Genomic DNA, 23,827 nt, shown 5'->3' on the forward strand with positions numbered 1-23,827 from the left:
GTGTAATTATCAGAGAAGTCTGTGCAACTATGAAGAATTTTCTAACATCGCCTTTATGGAAAACAAACACACTTGCATGTATTTAAAAGCATAATAGATCACTTAAAGGACCAAAGGCAAATGTCAGAATTCTCAGTCAAGATTTATCCCACGTCATGTTAGCACTACTGCTCGTGGAAATATTCTCCTCCTCCTCCTGTATTTCCATCTTGTATTCTTTGTCTGCCAAAGCATCTTTGCTCAGGGTGAACATCGAAGTTGGGTAGTGTGCTATGCCAATAAAGCCAAAGAAAAAGTTTGACTCTTCTGAGTCAGTGAGTTTTGCATAAGTTGAAAAAAAAATCCCAATTATCGAAGACATTCCATTTATCCTAGAGGCAAATGCTTGACCCAAACAAAATTAACTCAGATTCACTCCTAACCTACCTTATATATAAAAAAAAAACAAGCCCCAAATACTCAGGATTTATACCCTACAATGGATAATGTGTGTTGGTAAAAGCATGAACTTAATGAACAACAAACCAATTATAAAGTCATTGAGTAAATTAACCCTCATTTCATTTGTTTTCTTTAGTTCCTAGGGCAGGATCACAACGCGGTCTCAACTTTTTCAGTCCCTTCAATAACTCTGATGACTGACAAAATTTGGCAATTTGTGACCTAACATCATAACAATATTGCTCCACCCACTTTTTTGTGCATGTTTCCTTTTATAATAAAGTACAGGAGCACCAAGTTCTAAGTTCTTCGTACCCCCACATTCAAAACATCTTCACATGAAACTATCAATAAACACCAACTTCCTATCTGTAACAATAAATGTCAAGGAGCCAATTTTTAAAAATCTATCATTTTCTTTCTATGACTCATTTTCAAAAGGACAGTACTTCCAGTCCAGTGCAGTGGCTCATGCCTGTAATCCCAGCAACTTTGGGAGGCCAAGACAGGAGTGTTGCTTGAGTCCAGGAGTTTGAGACCAGCCAGAGCAACAAAGTGAGTTGATGTCACAAAAAATTTAGCCAGGTGTGGTGGTGTGTGCCTGTAGTCCCAGGGGAGGCTGGGAAGGGAGGATTGCTTACACTTGGAAGGTCAAGGCTGCAGTGAGCCTTGCTGGCACCAAGGCGAATGCATTGGATGACAGAGAACGGGTATGGGTGACAGAGAAAGACCCTGTCTAAAAAAAATTACTAAAAAAATTTTTTTAAAGGAAAAAAACAAAAAAGACAGTACTTCCTAACATTTTCTTAACTCCACCTAAACATCAGCGTAATGTGATTATGATTTAGTACCTAGGTTCAAATCTGTCACTACCAGCTGGGTGGCCTTGTATATTTTACTTAACCTCTGTAACCTCAGTTTGCCCATGTATCAAATGTATATAAAAATCACTCCCTCAAATGGTAGTTCTGAGAATTATGTAAAATGGCTTGTAAGCCAAATGTTTAAAACAGAAGTCTGCTACTCAATGAATATTCACTGCCTATTATATGTAAGACATCATTAATTAATGTCTTCTCCTATTTTCCTCTTTAGGCTTTTAGATTAAAAAAATATATATTTTAAAAGTATTTCACACAAAAGTATGCCACTTGGGAAAAATCTACTTAAAGCTACCAAGTTTTTCTGCATTTTCAATTACGGAACCACTGTTAATAAAGAACAGGTCAAATTTATAATGCAATTTAAAAAAAATTTTTTGCTAAGGACAACACATTCACCATTTACTTGATACAATTATTACTTTGGATTTACTTTGTGGTTCCTTGGTCTAACTTATTTACATGTTAAAAAGCTTATTATGCAAATTCATGAATGAAAAGGAAAAGATAAGTGACTGACAAAAGTATCTGAAGTATGCCAACACACCTCTTGTGAATATCACCTTCCTGTCTTAGAAGTTTACAAGGTGGAGCTGATAGATTGTGAGAAACATGGAAGTCTTTTGTTCTTGGAGCAGGGAGGAGAGGCAGTTAATGGTTAAAAATTAAATTGTAAAATCTCTATCAAATATGGGCTATAATGATTTGAAGTATGTCTTCTGAACTAGGCTCTCACCCAGCCTTCTAATTCTGAAACTCCTTTTGCAAAACACAACTGGTATGGCTTTGCCCCTGATAGGTCCATATAATAAAAATAAATAATCTATTTCAAGAAAACGGAGACTGCTGCCTATCATTCTAATTTGAGTTCGACCATAATCCTGGACAATGAAAGAACTGCATATATGACGCATAGCTTCTCCGTGACTCAGTGTGATATGGGAGACTAGCCTTCCTAAATACTCGAAAATCCTCTGCTTCTATAGAAAATTACAACACATGGAAAAGTGACTTAGAGTGCAAAAAAAGATGTATGTTCTATTTTCCAGTGTGACAATGTGCAGAACATAGTGTAATATGCAAAAACCAACAGTTCTCTTCTCAAACTAGTGGTGTCGGTAATTCTACCTATAACGAAGATTCGTTTTTTTAAAACAAAAAAGAAATAGTGTTTACCAGGGGCTGGGGATAAAAGAGATGAGGAGTTACTGTTTTATGAATACAGAAGGTTTCAGTTTGAGGTGATGAAAAAGTTCCGGAGATGGACAGTGGTGGTGGCTATACAGCAACGTGAATATACATAATGCCATTAAACTGTACACTTAAAAATGGCTAAAATGATAAACTGTATGTATATTTTACTACAATAAAAAATTTCAATGTTATTCATCTTAAAAACAACACTAAATAAAAGAAGAATGTGTTGTTATAAATTCGTGTTCATCTAGGCCAATGATAAAAATCCCCTAAAGCAACAAAATTAAAATGAGCACCCAATCAGATTGAGTGACTGAACATAACAAAACCATTTTGTCATCATTGAAAGCTACTAGACATGCCAGGAGAGTATACTTACTGAAATACTGAAACACATGTGCACATACATACACATACACACACGTGTGTATATATATATATAAACATAGACATGTGTGTATATATAAGTATACACACATAAATATACACACACACATATACACACAGACACATGTTTATGGCCAATATAACAATAAATTTGTATAACTATATCTTTATTAATCAAATAGTGAGAAAAAGAAAAAACTCTGGTGGGGTCAATATATAATGCAGAATTTAAAAGATTGTCACTATAGCATGAATCAGACTTGCACACACTCTTCAGATGTAGAAACTATTGTAACAAAATAGCTGTGAGAACAGTGTCTACATGTCTACATATCTGAGTCTCCCACTCACACTATCCCTTACACCAAGAAAACTGGGTTGGTTTCCATTTGCTTACCACTAGTCCCAGAACGAGGGTGCGAACTCTTTCTCCTATCTCGGGTGAAATGTCATTGCCAAACTGCTGCAGGGTAGTAAGGAACCTTTTCAGCTTGCTGAGTTGCCTGGCGCCACAGGCTGGGGGCAGCTGTTGATTAGCCAGAGAGGAGGAGGAAGAGGAGGAAGGCCCATTGCTGAAGCCATTGGGTGGTGAGGGGGCGCCATTCAAGGCTGTAGGAGAATGGCTCGTGCCATTAGTTACTGTCAAGAGCACAAAATCAGAAGGAAATCATAAACTTACAGAGAACATACATGAGGAAATTGCCACCAAGTTTCCTACCATTTACATCTACATAAAGGTTTTATAACTTTTTAAATGTTGGGACTTTTTAAAAATGCTTGGACTTCACATGGTTACTACATCCTCAGGTACTCTATAACTAAATGGGTCTACTCCTCATACTGAGTGATGGTATCCTGAACAGAGGCTGATAATAATGGAGTCTGCTGCAACCCAGGGCCAGCCCTGCCTCCCATGTGCACATATGCCAACCACCTGAAATGTTTCAAAAATAGAACAGACAGCTTCGGATGTCAGCCTTTTGTCGCAGGCTTACATCAATATAACAGGACTATTCCTTTCCAAACTGCTCCCCTAGAAAGTGTACATTTGGTGGAGACTAAATTTATCATTGAACATTTTTAATCATGTTTTGTACACACAACTGACAGCTGTGTTTATAGGAACAGGACTTTCAAGTTTTAACCTTCCACCACCCAATTAGAAGGCTATTTTCTCCCCCTCATACTTCTTAACTACTTCTTTAGGAAAAATGCATATTTCAAGTACAAAGCCAAAATGGATATGGTGTTTAACAAGGAGTTATTTCAAGAAATCAAAAGGAGACATCTCAATTCAGCCAAGAGCATGGAGTGGTGATAATTCAGTAAATTCATTTCTGATAAAATTTGTTTGCACATCAAGATGACAATCCCTGTCACTCTGTAACCCATTAATATGTACACTAATAATAAGTACATAAAAAGAAAGCAAAAAGTTGATAATCCATAAGAACCAGAATTTAAAAATCTGCATCCTTTGCATTAAAGAAAATGTTGATTTTATCATGTTAAGTCAATTAATTTGATAAGCAGACCTTTATCAAGCCCATCTTTTTAATTTAATTTTGATATAGTTTGAAAATGTTTTAAAGACGATGTTACTGTTAAAAGTTTCATTTTGACATAATAAAATGGTTCTCTTGTCCCAAATGAGTATCATAATAACCTGTCAAGATATGCCAGCTCACCAGGACATCTCACAGGAGACATATGCCTACCCCTGTGGCTTTGGGTAACAACAAACCAAATATAAGATGACAGCGTTATAACTTGGCATTGCACAATCACCTGCTCCTTACACATTTGGAAAGGTCTTTTAAATGGCAGCGCAACACTGCATAAACAGCCTGAGATGTGTATTTTGCTAATCCCTTATAGTCCCACAGATCTATTTTTGCCTTTTAGTTATTTTTCATTCATATGGATTTCATGGCACATGGTGTGCAAAATAGCTGCAACCGATAACATTTACTAGTTTCACAATTCCTTGACAACAATTTCAACCCGGATTTTGAGATTTATTAAAACAAAGTTACTAACTATCCCTAATGAAATATACAGGAAAGAATGGGAAGTTGCAGTTCTGTCAGAATTTTCTGTCCTTTCCTTTGGACTGTACCAAAAGCAATACACTCCACTGAGAGAACACAGGACTTGAGCCAAGCAGGAATGGAGTAAAGTTTTAGTAAGAGTCTGACAGGTTCAAGACAAGAAAGACACAACCGGGCACAACGGCTCACACCTGTAATCCCAGCACTTTCGGAGGCCAAGGTGGGAGGATCATGAGGTCAGGAGTTCAAGACCAGCCTGACCAACCTGGTGAAATCCCATATCTACTAAAAATACAAAAATTAGCCGGGCTTGGTGGTGCATGCCTGTAATCCCAGCTACTCAGGAGGCTGAGGCAGGAGAATCGCTTGAACCTGGGAGGCAGAGGTTGCAGTCAACTGAGATCGTGCCACTGCATTCCAGCCTGGGTGACAGAGCGAGATTCTGTCCCCCTTAAAAAAAAAAAAAAAAAAAAAAAAAAGGGCAAGAAAGGCACTTCTCACTTCAGAAAATTTTCTGTATGATATTGTTGCATATCAATATCCCTTTTAACTCAAGGATATTATATTTTAACATTATTTGCACCTGCTCTAAATAGATGAAAATGGTGTTAGAAGACCAGAAGTAACCTAGAAATAATAATAGCACATTTCCATGTTCCAAGTTATGCTGAACAAACTAAAAGAGCTCCACATTAAGATGAATTAGAAGTTATAGTGGTAACAACTGGAATTACAGACGAAATGCTGCTTCATTTGCTAAAATCATAGCAGACTACAACTTTGAAGCAATAATGAAAAGGAAGGCAAATATTGGCAGTTATACAAATTATACCTAAGCTATGATACTTCTGTGCTCAGTACCTACTCACTGGCAAACAAATGATTTTTTTTTTTTTTGCTTCATTTCTGCATTATACATTGATGCTGAATCTTATTTTCCCTTGATTTTTTCATTTGCAGAAAAAAAAAATCTAATTTAAACTTTAAAACCGAAACTCAAAAGCCTGAAATGACTACTTACATGTTGTCGGTGTGAATGAACTGGTTCTTGGAGCTCCTTGAGTAGTTGGGGGAGGTGGCATCGTTGGAGGAGTCAGCCTAGATTGCGTCTTCACATCCACAGGTGAGTCTGGCATTGTGGAGTGCTTCTCGGTACGATCTGGAGGATGCCACCAGGAACATATTATTTTACTCCTTAAGCACCTCAGTTTTTCAAGTGGGGTTTATCTTTTTTAAAAGCAAGTGAACAGAAGAAATTCAACATCTTCTATCAATAAAATACGCTTATCTACTGAAGTTTAAATCAGGATTTTATCATCCAAACCCCACTTAAGAAGGTATAGCACAGATGGCAGGACCTCATTCGTAACTAGGTTATATTATATCCTATTGTTATTTCTGGCTTTGGCAGATGCTACCTTGGTAGTGTTATATGCAGCAGCACAACTGCACTGGAAGCTGAAGCCAATGTTAGCAAGAGGTAGAAAATAGATGAGGAAGTGGGATGATAATGAACCCCTCATGACAGCTCAGAAATAACAAAAACCTCAAGTCCGTTATGCAGGTGAGATACTGGTAGGAGCCAGCTCTTTGTAATGATTTTCTGTAACACCTGCCATCCCTTTGCTATCCTTAGTTTCCTGGCCTCTTAGATGAAACAGGTTATTGTCTTCCAGACATATTTCGCACTTCAATTTTTCCTGCCCTGTTTTAAAAATCACTGCTACATAAGTGAAATGTGTTATACAATGAAGTGAAGCTATTATTTACTTAGAATGTGTAAATTTATGACTTGCCATTTTAAAAGCATGAAACCAATACTCCAATTAATCATTTCAAACAGGAGTGAGAATGTAAAAGTCCCAAATGGAGAACTAAAAAGAACTAGACACTGCTAATATTGTTTTCATGAGTTTGTGGCAGATACGAAGAAATTTACTGATTACCCAATAATGGACATTCATACTTCCGAAATGCTTTCTCTTAAGTATACTTTTCCCTTGACATTTTGAACTGTTTTTCTCAATCTAATCTACTTATCAAAGCAACAGACCTTTTGATCTGTTCAAAGCAATTTCTTAACACTTTGGTTGTAATAAACATTTAAAAGTTGAAATAATGTTGCTATCATCTTAAGGAAGATGCAATAAAAGAATAAAAATAATCATTCAAATAAGAGCATTTACACAATAAGTTAGTCAATAGCAGTATCAGAGTCTCTATTTTTGGTTGTTTCTTTAGATCTAATTCTTTCACAAACATGTGTAGGCATGCACAAGAACACATACACACCCAAAGTGTTGAGGCACCTCTTGCAGTTACAGACACAAATATCTCACACTTGGGCTTTTAGAAAAGTGAAGTAACTATTAAGAAAGAACAAGCCTTTAAAAACGTTACAATAACCACAGTGAGAAATTCTCAAAACTACTTAAAGGTCAATTATTGAAAGAAAAGGAAAAACCCAAATTACTACTATCACAATTCCAAATCTACCTCATTTTTGTTCAAAGCAATTTCTTAACACTTGGGTTGCAATAAAACACAACATTTAGAAGTTGAAATAATGTTGATATCACTTTAGGGAAGATGCAATAAGAGAATGAAAATAATCATCATTCTAATAAGAGCATTTGCACAGTAAGCTATTATTATTATTATTGATGAGTTAACAGCAATATCAGGGTCTCCATTTCTGAATCTCTACCTCTGACTGAATAACAATGGATGTGCCTATAGTGAATACAAGTGTTCTGGGTGAAAGGATCGTAGAGACACACATGAAGAGCATTTTTCACCTTTGTCTATTGTTAAAAACTTGTCTTCAGATTGCTATTCCAGAGCATTTAAAAACCAGTAAGTCACTTAGTCTAGAAAAATACAGAAGTTAGGCAGGCTTAAAACTGCTTCTTCAATAGTTAAATTCATTGCACATTCTACTCACCTCAACCAACCTCAGCAACAAGGGAATAAATAGCTTCCCACTTATGTTGCAGCTGAGGGAAGAGGTACAGCAGCAAATACAAGTCTCCCTAAATAAAGGCAAATATTTCTGTCATGCCAAGGAGGGAGGGAGAAGAGGAGGCTTGCCAGAGTCGGCTGGGAGATAACAGTGGGAACTGCTGGTCCATCTGGTTTTCATTCTGCTAACACTCACACGGAACTGTTAGAGAAGGCAGTCCAGATACACAGATTTGAAGCACGTGGTTGCACAGACAGAGAAAGGAAGAGCAGGAGGGGGAGGGGAAGTGGGAGTAACAAAAAAATAAATAAAGCAATAGGAGGAAAAAGAAGACGAGGAAAAAGAACAAAATAGAGAGACAAGAGCCTGATGGGGGAGTAAGTTACCCTCAACAGCTTCCTTTACCCTCAGTGGCTACAAGCTGGACCTTAATGTGCACAGCCCCCTACCTGACTCAAGTTTATGAGTCAAGGAGCAATATCTAAACTTTAAATATATTTGAAGCCTATTTTTCTTTTTTTAATAGACTACACTAAAAAAAAGAAATGATAAATTTGACAATAGGTTTCCTCCTCAATTTTAAGTTTGTATTTAAGATAATCTTTGTATTCCTATCTTCTTCCTTCCCAATTTTAGAAAGTTTTTGGTATATTCATAATTTTGATTTGAAAACATCTGAATATTGTCTTGCTCCACATTTGTAACATGATTCCTATCCAGAACAGCAACATCATCATCCGTAGATTATTTTTTTAATTCTTGAAATGTCAACAATAACTACTGAGCCAATGCATAGAAAACACCACTACTTCTAACAGGAATATGAACATTCTAGCCAGAATACATGTATACGTGCACATATTTAGGGTTTTGACGTTAGCCAAATTTCTGCAATGGTTAGCTTCACTCTGATCAAATGGAGTTCCAGCCCAGAGGTCCTACAAACTGAGACAAAGTGGGACCATATGTAACTCATTCTGTGCTGTTCAGTGCAATCAATCCAGGATGGAGATAGATGGTGAAATAACCAGCCAGGCCTAATCCACATACACATGAACACTCTCTGGAGCACAGAGATTTAAGATAAATTCAGAAAATGTGTTTCAAGTGTGCTGAGCCCTGTTACATTTGTTTTGGATTATTTAAAAACTTTTTTTGAAATGTATATTCTTGAAACTTTTATAGCAAACAGCACAAGCAAACTGATTTAACCACAGAAGCATTTCACTCCATTTCAAATTAGAGGACATGCTAAAACCAATATTAAGTTATAATATTTTTTATATAATTTTTTAGGTTCATGGAAATTATAGTGTCCTGGCATGTAATTTCCATTTTTTAGTTGTAATAGGGGAATTCTGACATATAGCCAAAGACTGACACAAAATGATTAAAAGTCAAAAGAAAAAAGAAAAAGAACGAACCTCCATCAGATCATGTAGCAAAGGTAAGTAAAATCAAAAAGGGCTGACTTTACTTCTACCTTAATGATTCACACTACTTCTAAAGACGATCTTCCCTCTGGGTAATGTTTCTCTCACACAGCAAATATCCAACACATATGTACCAAAGATGGTTGATGCATGGAAAAGAAATGTGGCATATATTAATACATTACCTATATGATTTCAATATCCAGTTCAGTGTCAGGGCCTTCTAGAAGTGGTATGTTTTCCATTTCCTCTTTTTTTTTTTTTTAATAAAAAGAAAAGGTATGGCATAATCTGCCATGGCACTTACTTTACTTTTAGTTAGTTCAAATAGCACCAGATGTGTTTCTAAGGTACAAAAAGTAGGTATTCCGCATTTTCCTTGTTTACATAGCATTCTAGAGAGGACCAGTATAAAACAACAACAACAACAACAAGGGAGTTCAAGTATTGGTAGGTGGTACATCTTTTTCTATCAGTTTATCAGGTCAATTATTATAGAATTCTGAGAGATGTTATGGATTAGGAGGAACTTCTTGGACAATTAGTAGTTAGTCTGAGTTAGTCATATTTGAACACGTGTTGGCTCAGCTAGAAGGTATGTACTAGAGAGGATAAGCCAAAGTGAAATGAAAGTCCTGTAGCAGGAAATAGGAAAGAAGGAGGAAGCTAGAGAGGCATCAAGGTGAGTATAGAATTTTAATTTTTATTTCACTGGAAAAGACAGCAAATACAGTTCCGAAAATGACGCTATGTAGTGACTCCAATGTCCGGGTGTCAGATGTTACAGGAGACTATCCATGGACCACAACAATGGTGCTGGTTGCTTCTGCCCTCCATCCAGCCTCCACCCTTCCCTGATGAGCTTTGTGATGAGCCCATTCCTGCTCAGAACCCTTCCGCAATGCCCGAGAATGAGAGTCAAATGCTAACATGCTAAGCATCATGAAATGACACAGTGGGGTATTTGGCATAACAGAAAAACTTCCTGAGTTAAGGCAGACTGGTTTCATATCTTGACTCTTTCAACCATTAGTAGTGAGTTCTCAGGCAAGTTAGTTTTCCCAAGTCTCACTCCCTCCTGAGAAAAATGCAAAAATGATCCTCTGTCCCTCATAGGAATGTGGTGAGATTGAATGAGATTGCACGTTTTAAACCCTAGCACTGTGCCTACTTACATTAGGTACCAACAGGTGTGAGCTTCATTCTCTTGTGCCATCGACTCCATGATCCATTCCTGACTTTTCCCTCAATCCTAGGCTCTATCAATACCAGTCACGTTGGTACTTCTTGGCTTTTCTGCCTTTCTTTTTCTTGCTGTTTCCCTCATCTAGAATAACCTGTCCCACCCTGCACATTCTTCACTGCTCACTGTAGATGACACATCCTCTTTCAGCTTCCCTCAACTGCACCGGGCAACAGCCATATCATATTACCTCTGCCTTTCTTTTAGCATTTATCACAGCCCTTCTGTGTGATGGTCACATGTATATATTATACACCCAAACATTCCAACTAATGCAAACGGTAAGCATTCAATGGCAATATTTTTAAAAAATCCTCCTGAGGAGGATGCTTCATAAATACATATTAATATAGTTGTGGTTCTCATAGGAAGGATAGTTACATTTCTAACTATTAGAAATTCATTCCTTATATTATCGTCAGTTCAAAGATACCAAATTTCATGATAAAAGACAAACACACACCATTAACAGTACACACAGAGAGAGGACAGAATGTAGGTAACATGGGAAGATACTGGAGACCTGAAATTTAGTTCAACTTTGCAACTAACTTATATAGAATGACGTCTCACCTCATGTCTTACCACAGGTGCTGTGATCTGAATGTTTCCCAAAATTCATGTGCTGAAACTTAATCACCAATATGATAGCATTAAGAAGTGGGGCTTTTGGGAGGCACTCAGACCATAAGGGCTCTGCCATCATGGATGGGACTGGTCCCTTATAAATGCACTGGAGAGAGCTAGGGAGGCCACTTTTGCCCCTCATCTCTTCTGCCATGTGAAGCAGCATTCCAGCAACAAGCTGCCACCTTGAAAGCAGAGACTAGGCCCTTACCCAACCTGCCAGTACCTTGATTTTGCATTTCCTAGCCTCCAGAAGTATGAGAAATAAATTTATCTTGTTTATATTATCCAGTCTAAGGTACCAATATAGCAGCACAAACAGACTAAGACCATAGATGTTTAATGAACAGCATTTTTGCTGAAACACAAATAGGATCTTACCTATTCTCTGATCTAAAACCTTCAGGAGAGTCCCATTGTCCATGGAATAAAATATAAGCTCTTTAGCTTAGTCCATGTTGCAGACACTGCTGAGTTCTTATTCAACAACACTTGCTGCTTTCTTCCTCGCTGCTTTCTTCCTTGCTGGAGAGCCCTAACTTTGTTTAGGTACTCATCCTCTTCCCACAATCTTTGGGGGCAAATCCTCCTTGTTGCACATTAGTCAGATTATCACAGTTTCTTTTTCAATAGCAGGCTTCAGAGGTGGGTGATGTGATTCAATTCTGGACAATGGGCCACGAAGGGAGGTCTACTGAAGAGGTTGTGAGAAAGACGTCCTCACTTTCTAAACACGGACCCAGGGAGCAAATAGTCCCTTCTTTTCTAATAGGCACTGTTGTATCTGTAAGTGATTACTTCCCTTCACTTTTTTGAATTCTACTTTTCTTATCTATAAATTACTTTTCTTATCTTCCTAAAGACCTTTTGCAAATACTAATATTCTCTGGTTTCTTTCTACAGATATGGCTTACGATCATTACAAACATAAAGATGACCACCCTGAAAACATATATTTGATAACAAAGTGACCACAAATACAATTACTTTGAAAGTGGTGATTATAACTAGCCTTCTTCTGTTCACATAAATTTCCATGTCCATAAGAATGTCTGCATATCAATTTTTCTCCCATAAACATTAAAATTAATGTCTACCTCTTCTTTTCAAATACATTTTCAATCCTCAGTACTAAATCTTCATCAATGATTAAGTTATAAAATACACATTCTAAAGTCCAATTCTCCCTCTTTAGTTGTCACCAAAATAATCACTAGGATTTTCTTTCATAGAGCAGGCTCTTAAAAGAGAATCTATAGTCACTTTCTCTGGTTCTTCATCTCCCAGTCCATCTTCCATGCACTAAGAGCAGAAACCTATGAGACTGTCTGTCTAAACATTTCTCTCCCCATGCTAGAAACTGCCATTCCCTCTAATCTCATAACTACCTTGGGAACTACCATGTTCTTTCATGAACTTGTACCCAAGACACCAACAGGCCCAGACATAGCACCTAGTCCAAGATAGGCAGTATCAGTCCTTCTCCAAGATCTTTATATTTAGAGTTGAGGACAGAAAAATAATCCCTCTCCAGGGGTAGAAAACGGCACCTTCCATGTCTAGAAAGCAGGTCTGCAACACAAAAGCCAGCAACTAACAGGCAGAAAGAAGCAAAGAGAAGTAATACGAGATTATCATGGCAGTGGTAAATAAAGTCCCTAATTCTACTGAATACTAGGGACTTGTCACATATGTAAAATTCCTACAATTTGGGTCTTCCAAACCTTCTACAGATTCCTAGTCAATCAATTCCTTCTTTGCCTAAAACCTAGATTGAGCTGATTTTCACCTAAACCAAGAAATGCTGATAAAATAACCCTGGCATGTAAGGTGGAGTGCGGTAGCTCATGACTAATTCCAGCATTTTGGGAGGCTAAGGTGGGTGGATCACTTGAGTACGAGAGTTCAAGACGACCCTGGCCCAACATGGTGAAGCCCTGTCTCTACCAAAAAAAAAAAAAAAAAATACAAAAATACAAAAATTAGCCAGGCGTGGTGGCACATGCCTGTAGTTCCTCCTACGCAGGAGGCTGAGGCAGGAAAATCTCTTGAGCCTGGCAGGCAGAAGCTGCAGTGAGCCAAGATCTTGCCACAGCACTCCAGCCTGGGTAACAGAGTGAAACACCATCTCAAAAAAACAGAAACAAAAACAAAAGCAACCCTGGCATGTAGCATCAAGATATCCTCCTAAACTCCACTAAAACTCTTCTCAATTGTCTCTTTATTATTAATCCAAGAAACATGTACACTACTTTGTCTGGCATCTCTGTAGCATTTGAAGCTTCCCCACTTCCTCCCTGAACCATCTGCATCCCCACAATCCCATGAGTCTAATAATCTCTTTCTCTGGCCTTCCTCGCTTCTCCTTTTCAGTCACTTAAGGGCTCCTCGTTTTCCTGATCTGTGATAACTACTGACATCTTCCCCTAAAATTCCTTCTTAGACCCTTTTCAAATTTTTACTCTATACGCTTCCTTAGTGATTTCATTTGTGTTATCATTGGACTTCAGAGACAGGACTAGAATTTGCCATCCCCTATGTAAAACTGGCCATGTTCTGCAACTCCTGTATTGTGGGAATAAACTCAGATAATGTGTACTGCATTCTTGGTCAAATGCCTGATACATGGTAAGCACTCTGGAAAGGGTGACTTTATTCACTCTGTGGCCAGTATGAGAATAACTATAGTCGATATCCCTCCCAAATTCTAGACCCAAACCTCCAGAGGGCTACTCATTTCTAGAACCTGAATCATCTACCATCTCTTGGCTGACCTATTCAACAAGTCATTGAATGGACTCCTACCCATCTCCGATACATTCTCCAAACCACATCCAGTTATTTTTCTATGTATGCCAGTGGTGTGACCACAGATCCTGCCTCTCTCCTCTTGTAATCTTCAAATGTCTCTTATAACCTTAAATATAAAGTCTATGCTCCTTAACAGGACATAGAAAGACCTTTGTGACCCATCTGGCTCCTGCGACTGCTCCAAACACATCTTCATTTCTGCCATGCACCCCATCCCCACCTCTGACCTCCATACTAGACAGGTGCAGTTCTCCAAATGCCCCTGGTCACTCCGACTTTCATACTCACTGCATCCCTTTCCTTGAATACTCTTCACCCCACCACTGCCTAATTAAGTCCATCATTCCTTTAAAACTCCCTTCAGGTGTTACTTCAGCCAGAAACCTTTTGCTGACAACCTTTCTATCCCCGGCTGGCCGGGTTTGTCCCAAGTTCTCATATTAGACTGTCTAAATCCCTCTTGGCAGCACTGAGCACACAGTATTTAGACCACAATTTACTTAAGAGAAATGATGACATTTTATTTGTTTTTATAGTCCCAGCACTTAGCAGTGTCTGACACACAGTTTTGACTCAAGATGAAATTATCTGTGTATCTCTTTTTTCCTCTCATAATCCAAAAAGAATTCCAAAAGAATTTTTACATCCTGGAAAAATTAATCACTAAAGATAAATCTAGAAAAATACTACTGGATTATTCAATTCACCAGTTTTCTAACAACTCTCAGTAATCACAACATATTTTCTAAGACTTTTTAGTATATATCATCAGAAAAAAGGTTTGTAAGGCAATTTATACACATATGATCTATAGCCTCTAAAAACTGTTTTACAATAGTAGTGTCAGTGTAGTCATACATGTACACATTCAAAACAAAGAGAAAAGCATATTGTGAACCAAAAACATACTTTTTCCCACATTCTACAGGTTTTCTGTTGTTTTGTCTGTGGATGGTGGGATTACAGGTTATTTTTATTTTCTTCTTGTTACTTTTTTCTGTTCTATAATGGGCATATTTTATTTTTTACAAGCCAAAGAAAAGCCCAAATAAACAACAGCAGCAACAACAAAACTCTATTAGGATGAATCGCCTAAAATCAGGGTTAGGCATTGTGCCAAATGTTGGGCATGCTTTATCTCACTTTAAACCTCTCTATGAAAAGGTACTATAAATTTGCCCACTTGATAAAATAGGAATTGAGGCCCCGAGGGATTGAAAAATTTGCCCAAGGTTTTAAGTCAGGTCTTAATCCAGACCTTCTTAAAGTTCATTATCATCTAAAACTACCGTCATTTTATTCATGGCCTGGAAAACTGGGATACGAATTGCACTCAGTATGTTAAATCTGTAGCTAGCATTACATTAAAACTGCATCTGCCAGCAGGGTGCCGTGGCTCACGCCTGTAATCTCAGCACTCTGGGACGCCGAGGCAGGTGGATCACGAGGTCAGGAGACTGAGACCATCTTGGCCAACATAATGAAACCCTGTCTCTACGAAAAATACAAAAACATTAGTGGGGCCTGGTGGCAGGCACCTGTAGTCCCAGCTACTCGTGAGGCTGAGACAGGAGAATGGCGAGAACCCAGGAGGCAGAGCTTGCAGTGAGCTGAGATTGCACCACTGCACTCCGGCCTGGGCGACAGAGCGAGACTCCATCTCAAAAAAAAATAAATGAATAAAATAAAAAATAAAAAAATAAAAAAAATTCCATCTTCCAATACAGTAGCCACTAGCCACATGTGACTATTTAAATTTTAATTAAGATTAAATAAAATTTAAAACTTAGTTTCTCAGTCACACTAGCTGCATATCCAAATTTACATGTGCCTGGTGGTTACTATGTTAGAAAGCTGTTATAAAACACTTATGTCATCACAAAAGGACAATGCCATCCTAGAAAAATGACTCTGAAATGTTATCCTAGAAACAATAGCTCTGTGGCAGAAGTCCATGGAGGTGACAAGGCAGACCAAAGGGGTGGGGAGCAGGAGGATTGTCTGCAGCCTCATCCTAAACATCTTCCAATGCCATTCAGATCTTTCACTTGCTTTATATGCTGGGTTTCTACATCTGATGATGATGAGATAGAAAAAACTGAAGCCCAAAGATACATAAGCTATGAGCTCTGAAGAAGTGCCAGCACAAGACATTCTCAGTTCAGGTGATCAGTAAACATCAAGGTGATCATGACAGTGAGGACAAGGCTATGGGCTCAGTCCTGGGATGAGCCAGTCAGCAGCTGTTTCGGAATCAAAGATGACTGAAGTACATCCCTATGTCTTTAACGGGAGTGAACGTGGATTAAGAGGGAAGCCAGGTGAGAGAATGAGATAAATCTATGCCAATCAATCATTATTTCTGGAAAACTAATTTCAAAAATATCTTTGGCTTATCTCCATACAGGGACAACAGGAATTCCCCTTCCTTTCCTCTACAGCCCTTATCCAGCTAGCTATGCATGGCACATTTATCTTATTTTTGAATGTGTCCCCATCCAGAATGTTGGCTTCGTGAACAGAGATTTTTCTGTTTTGTTAGCTCCACAGCATTTAGAAAAGTGTCTGAAATAGCAGGCACTGGATGGATGGACAGACGGACAGATGGATGGAATAAATGGCTGGGCGGGGGGGCGGATGAAAGGAAGGAAGGAAAGAAGGGAGGTGGGGGAGGGAGGGATGAAAGGAAGGAAGGAAAGAAGGGAGGTGGGGGAGGGAGGGATGAAAGGAAGGAAGGAAGAAAGGTTAGTTTCTGCCAAAACAGCTAGAGACATATTAGTAATTCTCTCTTTTTTTTCAATTTTATCACTATTTTAATCAAGTAACTTAGCTGTTTGAAACAAATCCTTAAGACAGTTCAATAGAGCAAATGGTGGTTCTGCATAGAAAAATCATACTCATTTCATGAAGTAAGGAAAGATCAGCTGTCATAGGAATACCTGTGGATACCAGGCATTACTTGCATGTCTACGTCCTTCAGAAATGTCATCCCTCCCACAGCTGTTATCACCCTTATTCCAGTGACTCCTGCTTCTTATTCTAATCACCACTTCTTAGAGGTACCTAAGGTACCAAATGGATATTAAGCAGCAGCCTGGGATCTAACTACTTCACTTCAAATAGGGTAGTTGTGGGTTAATCTGACTCACACCCTGGTGTTCTGTTTAAGATCTCATTTAAAAATAAGGGTCCCTGTTTAACAAAGAAAAGTTTAAAGCCCCTGGCACAGGCAAATAGCAAATGTCTACTTAAGGTTAACAATACTTAGAAAGGAAAACTAAGTTGCCCAAATAACGGAAGTCACTCCTCCTTATCCAAAGAGAAGAGAAAGATGCATGTTATCACAAGGGCTCCAAAATTGAACATAAGCATGTATGTTAACACTTTGTTGCCAAACTGTAGTTCATTCTGGAAGGTAAAAAAACAAACAAAAAACAAAAACAAGTCATTAGTGATCCAAACCTTTTATCATCTGAAGAACTGACAATTATTACTCTAATAACATTTGTCTTCTTTGACAGGGTTAAAGAAGGTTACAGAGAAGGTTCAGAGAGCTGCTACAGAAAATTGGTAGCACAGACACTCAGTAGAGTCAGTTATGATCATCCAGACAGTAGTTAGCAAATCAGGAGAGACAATCAGGAAGGTGCCCAGGGTAGGTACCTGTGGCTAAATCTTAGACAAGCAAATAGCGGGAGTTTAAGTGAACATTTCTTGAATTTAATTGAATGTACTCTAGGGGGAAAAAAAGTACTTAGTTTAGGCTTTACATTATAGGCAATGAAAAAGCACTGAGATTTTAGGCAGCCAAATGACATGCTCATTTCTATAGTATATCTGGAGCACAGCATGAATAGGATAAAAGTGGCACCAGGGCAGGAGTACTAGATAGCAATAGTCTAGGCAAGATAGAACACAGGCATCCAGTATGGAAATGGCTGTAAGACTAGAGAAAAGGGGGAAATTAAGGAGATATTTCAGAAGTATTGTTCAAGTTTACAGAGCTCAGTAAGAAGTAAGATGCCCTTGAATAAATAGGAACCAAGAGGTGCATGGTGATATTAAAAACCAAAGGCAAAACCCAGCAGAAAGAAGTATTCGGAAAAAGGACAGGATAAGTTCAACTTTGTCAATGATACTGTGCTGTTCATGTATAAAATATCCCAAGTAGCTACCTCTCCCACACTTGTCACTATCAAATTATTCTACCTCCGCCGTGTGCCTCTCCATTTCCACTGCCACCACCAGCATACAAGTCAGCACTATCTTCCACTTGGACTTCACAACCTCTCACCCCACACTGCAATCTGTTTACATGAAACAACAGATGAAAACTTCTCATAAAATCAAATGTTTCACTCATTTTTTTTAAAAAAGGCATTCATTCAAAAATATTTATTGAGCTATATAAAATGTGCTAGGTACTGTTAGATCATGGACAGGTCAGTGAACAAAAATTTGTAAAAATCACTACACTCAAGAACTTTACATTCTAATGATCCGATCAAGTCATTCCCCTATATTTAAAGTGTTTCCATGGTTTACCATAACTCTTAGTATAAAATCCAAAACCCTTCAAATGACCAACAACCTAGATAGATTTAGTCTGGGCCTCTCTTATCTCATCTCATGCCTCATTGGTTTAATCAGCTGCAAACTTCATCTCACCTCAGGGCCTTTCCCTCTCTCTGGAAAATCCACCTCAGCTCAAATTCACTTACTCAAGGAAGACATCCTTGACCTTTCCCCTATCCTACCCACTGTATTATAAGCAATATTGTACTATCTAATCTGTCTTTATAGAGCTTACCACAACTGTTATATATAATTGTATAATTATTTGTCTAACACCACCTGTCAGAGAGTAGTGTCCCGTAAGGAAATGGGGGCATATCAATTCATATCATATCAACTCAGTCCTAGAACTTACCACATTGCCAAGTACTTAGTATGAGTAAATAGTGGATATACAAGAAATTTTCTATTTAAAAATATAGATTTGAAGGTACAGGTAGAGAAAAACAATTGGACTCCTTATTCTCTTTAGAAGGGATTCCAAAGTTTCTTCAGTGATAGAATAAAATAACAACTGATGATAATAATGAAATCACTTTCTCATATTTCAACCTCATTCCCACTGCAATGGGGCTTCTATCAGCACTGTTCCACCTAAACCACCCCAGCAAAAAGACCAACTCTTTTGTGGTTAACCCAAAAGATACCTTTCAGTCTTTATCTTACCTGTCCTCTGGGTGCCCTTTGATCTGTTTAGCCACTTCTCATTCTTCTTCTACAGTGGCATCCTTCTCCTAGCTTCCTAGGAGTTACAAGGAATTCTCTTGGACCCTGGCCCTTCCTCACCTCCTCATCTTCAACCCATCTGGCATCTGACACAGGCTTTCACATCTCATGCAACAAATTCTGCCAGGTGTCCATACTTTCCTGAGGGCCAAGGAAGGATACTTTCCTGAGGGCCAGACTAAGTGGTCTCACTGCTTTCTTACAACTCTAGTTGGATATCCCATTGATAGTTATATGTGGAACCAAACCTAACATAGTCCTTCAGAAATGTGTGCCTCCTCCTGTATTTCAATCTCTGGGCATAGCATTATTTTCCACTGAGCTAACCAAGCCAAAATACCACAATCATCCTAAGACTTCTCTCTGGTTATAGTCCATCCCAATGTCCTGTCAACTCCACTTCTAAATAACCTTTGCGATCCACCCCCAGTTCACCTCTGACCTGGCCTTTAGAACCTACGAAGCCTCTGACTGTTTTCTCTCCCTCCAGTCCATCTCTGCTCAAATCCTCTCTTCATTACTTCCAGTGCAATAATTCTAAAATGTGAACCTGCCAAACTTTACTTATAATCCTTCACAATTATAAAAACTGATCGAGATACAGGATGATGGTCCTTATCTTTTCAATGCTGTATCTCTGGTGTCTAAACATAAGCATCTTGCACATAGTAGGCCCCTAGTTTTTTGTGCCAAACCATCTAAAAAAGTTAACATTGTCAGGTGTCCATTCAACTGCTCTTCTATATGTACTCAAATCATTACAAACAAAATACCAATAGAATTTTTTTCTAGAATTTTATAAATGTTTTAAATGTTAATCTGAAATTAAAATGAACATAACCAGGAAAAACTTTGAAAATAAAGTGTGACAAGATTTAGCCTAATGTATGTATGTATGCATGTGTGTTTATTTGAGACAGGGTCTTGCTCTATTGCTTGTGTGGGAGTACAGTGGTGTAAACACAGCTCACGGCAGCCTTGACCTCATGGGCTCTAGCGATCCTCCTTTATTAGCCTCTGGACTAGCTGGGACTACAGGTGCATATCACCATACTAGACTGATTTAAATTTTTTTTTGTAGAGGTTTAGTTTCACTATGTTGCCCAGGCTGCTCTCGAACTCCTGGCCTCGAGCAATCCTCCTGCCTTGGCCTTCCAAAATGTTGGGATTACAGGTATAAACTAATGCCCAGCAGCCTAACGTTTATTTCAAGCATGACAAGGTGGGGCGCGGTGGCTCACTCCTGTAATCCCAATACTTTGGGAGGCGGAGGCAGGCGGGTAACTTGAGCCCAGGAGTTCGAGAACAGCCTGAGCAACATGTTGAAACCCCCTCTCTAAGAAAAATACAAAATAATTAGCCAGGCACGGGGCTCACACCTGCAATCCCAGCTACCTGGGAGGCTGAGGCACAAGAATCTTTTGAACTTGGGAGCAGAAGTTGCAGTGAGCCAAGATTGCACCACTGCACTCCAGCCTGGGCGGCAGAGTGAGACTCTTGTCTCAAAAAAAAAACAAAAAAAAACAAAACTACAATGATTTCAACAGTGTGCTGCTAGTACACGAATAGATAGCCAATATAGCAGAATGAAAAAAAAATACTAAACTCAGAAATGGATATACGTTTAAGAATTTAGTATACGGTAATTTCTCACAGTAGTGAGAAAAAGACAAACTAATTCAATAATTCAGTAATTCCCAAGCAACTACCAGACAATTTGTAAAATTAAACTCATCTCATACCATATATTCAAATTCACTCATTCCATATGAAAACTGCAATAAAAAATTAAACATGTAAGTGCATATTTACTTAATCATAGAATGAGAAAAGAGATAATAACCATTATGAGCCAAGACCAATAATGGCACTTATTAATAAACATGAATACAGAAAAATGTACCATAAATAAAGTAAAAGGCAAGTAACAAATGAAGAAAATATGTTTGGTATACAGCAACAATGGTTTGATAGCCTTAATATAGAAATAGTTCCATCGGGCCAGATGCAGTGGCTCAATTCTGTAAACCCAGTGCTCTGGACAGCCAAGGAGGGAAGATCACTTGAGCCCAGGAGTTCAAGGCTACAGTGAGCTATGATCACGCCACTGCCTCCAGCCTGGGTGACAGAGTGAGGCCCTGCCTCTAAAAAATGAAATAGTTCCATCAAGTCAATAATTAAAAGTTCAACAGCCCAACAGAACAAAAATTGTAAAAGAATACAAATAGAACATGTACAAAATAGATATTAATGACCCATAACCCTATGGGAGGGGAAAGTTTAACCTCTCTAGTGTTTTTTAAAATTAAAACAGGATCATTTTTTTAATCCAACAAAATGATAGTTTTTTAATTATAATATGGTATTAGAGTACAAATTTGCACTTTAATTAATATACTTTTCTAAAATAATAATTTTCCTGTAGGACAATTAGGCAATATGTATCAATTGCCTCTAAATTATATGTATCCTTTAATATACCAATTCCACTCTTTGGAAATTATTCCAGATAAATAATATCAAGGGTACAAAGAAATTCATAACGAGGAAACTGGAAACAGCCTAACTCTTCAACAATAGGCATTTGGCAATTCAAATTCTAATACATCCATAGTGGAATATAATGATGTGTATATTTACTTGGAAAGATCTTTAAAATATACTACTACTACTACTACATGGGGGGAAGTTACAAAGCAGTATGTTTTACAAGATCCCATTTTTTAAGAAAACTATTTTAAGACAATTAGAAGGATGTGTATGTGTTTGTAAAAAGACCAGAGGGTGCGTATAACAATGCTCTCTATTAGAATACTGAGTAACTATTTCTTAAGTTCATGATTCACAATGGGGCAGAACTTTCAGATACATTGTCAGGCCGGGCACAGTGGCTCATGCCTGTAATCCCAGCACTTTGGGACGCTGAAGCGGGCTGATCACTTGAGCCCAGGAGTTCAAGACCAGCCTGGCCAACATGGCAAAACCCTGTCTCAGCCTCCTAAGTAGCTGGGATTACAGGTGTGAGCCACCATGCCCAGCTAAATACAAAAATTAAAATTTTTTGGCTGGGTGCGGAGGCTCACGCCTGTAATCCTAGCACTTTGGGAGGCTGAAGCGGGAGGATCATGAGGTCAGGAGTTCAAGACCAACCTGGCCAATATGGTGAAACTCTGTCTCTACTAAAAATAAAAACATTAGCCGGGCGTAGTGGCGTGCACCTGTAGTCCCAGCAACTCGGTAGGCTGAGGCAGAAGAATCGTTTGAACCCAGGAGGCGGAAGTTGCAGTGAGCTGAGATCATGCCACTGTACTCCAGCCTGGGCAACAGAGCGAGACTCCATCTCAAAAAAAAAAATTTTAATTTGGAACTCTACCAAGGCTATTCAGCTTTGGATTGAAGGGATAAAAAGCAGGATTCAAGACAACCAAAAGGGAAGAGAAGGGGTTCAAGAGGCGGAGTTATCTATAGGGGTTAGAGCACATGAAAGTCTGTGAACACACACGAGTAGAAAAAGTGCCTTATTCACCTTTGTATCCCATTCATATAACAGTGCGTAGCATGAGTGTTTACTGAATAAAAGAATCAATGTTATCTTAGTAAGAGGAAGGTCCACAAACACTAGCTGACTGAGGAAAAGACTAGAGATCACCTTGAGGAAAAATCCAAAAGTATACCAGAGCACCATAAGAATACAATCCCCAAATAAATGATCAGATTCTTTAGAAAGCATATAATAAGTGCCATGTGACAAAATGGAACCCACCCCATAAAGCAGTTTCACTAAAAGTTGAGGCTTCTGGAAGGGCCCCCAAAGACAAATTGGAACAGCCTGTGACTTATATTAGCAAATTCTTTACATATAATTATATTTATGTATTAATTGAGAACAGAAGATATGTATTTAATGGAGATTTCCTTCTTATATCAATACCTGCAGTCTTAGTTTATTGCAGCACTATTCACAACAGCAACATGAGGAATCAAACTAAGTATCCATCAACAGATGACTAAAGAAAATGACATATATATACATATCATGGAATACTACTCAGCCATAAAAAAGAATGAAATCATGTATTTTGCAGTAACCTGGATGGAACTGGAGGCTATTATCCTAACTGAAATAACTCAGAACCAGAAAGTCAAATACTGCATGTTCTCATTTATAAGTGGAAGCTAAACAATGGGTACACCTGGACACAACGAATGGGATATGCTGGGCACGGTGGCTCATGCCCTCTAATCCCAGCACTTTGAGAGGCTGAGGAGGGCAGATCACCTAAGGTCAGGAGTTCAAGACCAGCCTGGCCAACGTGGTGAAATGCCGTCTCCACTAAAAGTATGAAAATTAGCTGGGTGTGATGGTAGGTGCCTGTAATCCCAGTTACTTGGGAGGATGAGGCAGGAGAATCGCTTGAACCCGGGAGGCAGAGGCTGCAGTGAGCCAATATCGTGTCCAGCCTGGGCGGTAAGAGTGAAATTCCATTTCAAAA

At 38.5% G+C, this 23,827-nt stretch overlaps 1 protein-coding gene across 1 annotated transcript in view; it reads right to left on the bottom strand.

Moving 5' to 3' along the window:
• Positions 1-23,827, bottom strand: part of RUNX1T1 (runt-related transcription factor 1; translocated to, 1 (cyclin D-related)) — a 139,980-nt gene that overhangs the window by 52,496 nt on the left and 63,657 nt on the right. The window contains 2 exon segments of the mRNA XM_011978618.1: positions 3,304-3,545; positions 5,979-6,116. Coding sequence (XP_011834008.1) covers positions 3,304-3,545; positions 5,979-6,116 — 380 coding nt within the window.

This window comes from Mandrillus leucophaeus, unplaced genomic scaffold (genome assembly GCF_000951045.1).
Source record: "Mandrillus leucophaeus isolate KB7577 unplaced genomic scaffold, Mleu.le_1.0 Scaffold198, whole genome shotgun sequence".
Taxonomy (NCBI): Eukaryota; Metazoa; Chordata; class Mammalia; order Primates; family Cercopithecidae; genus Mandrillus; species Mandrillus leucophaeus.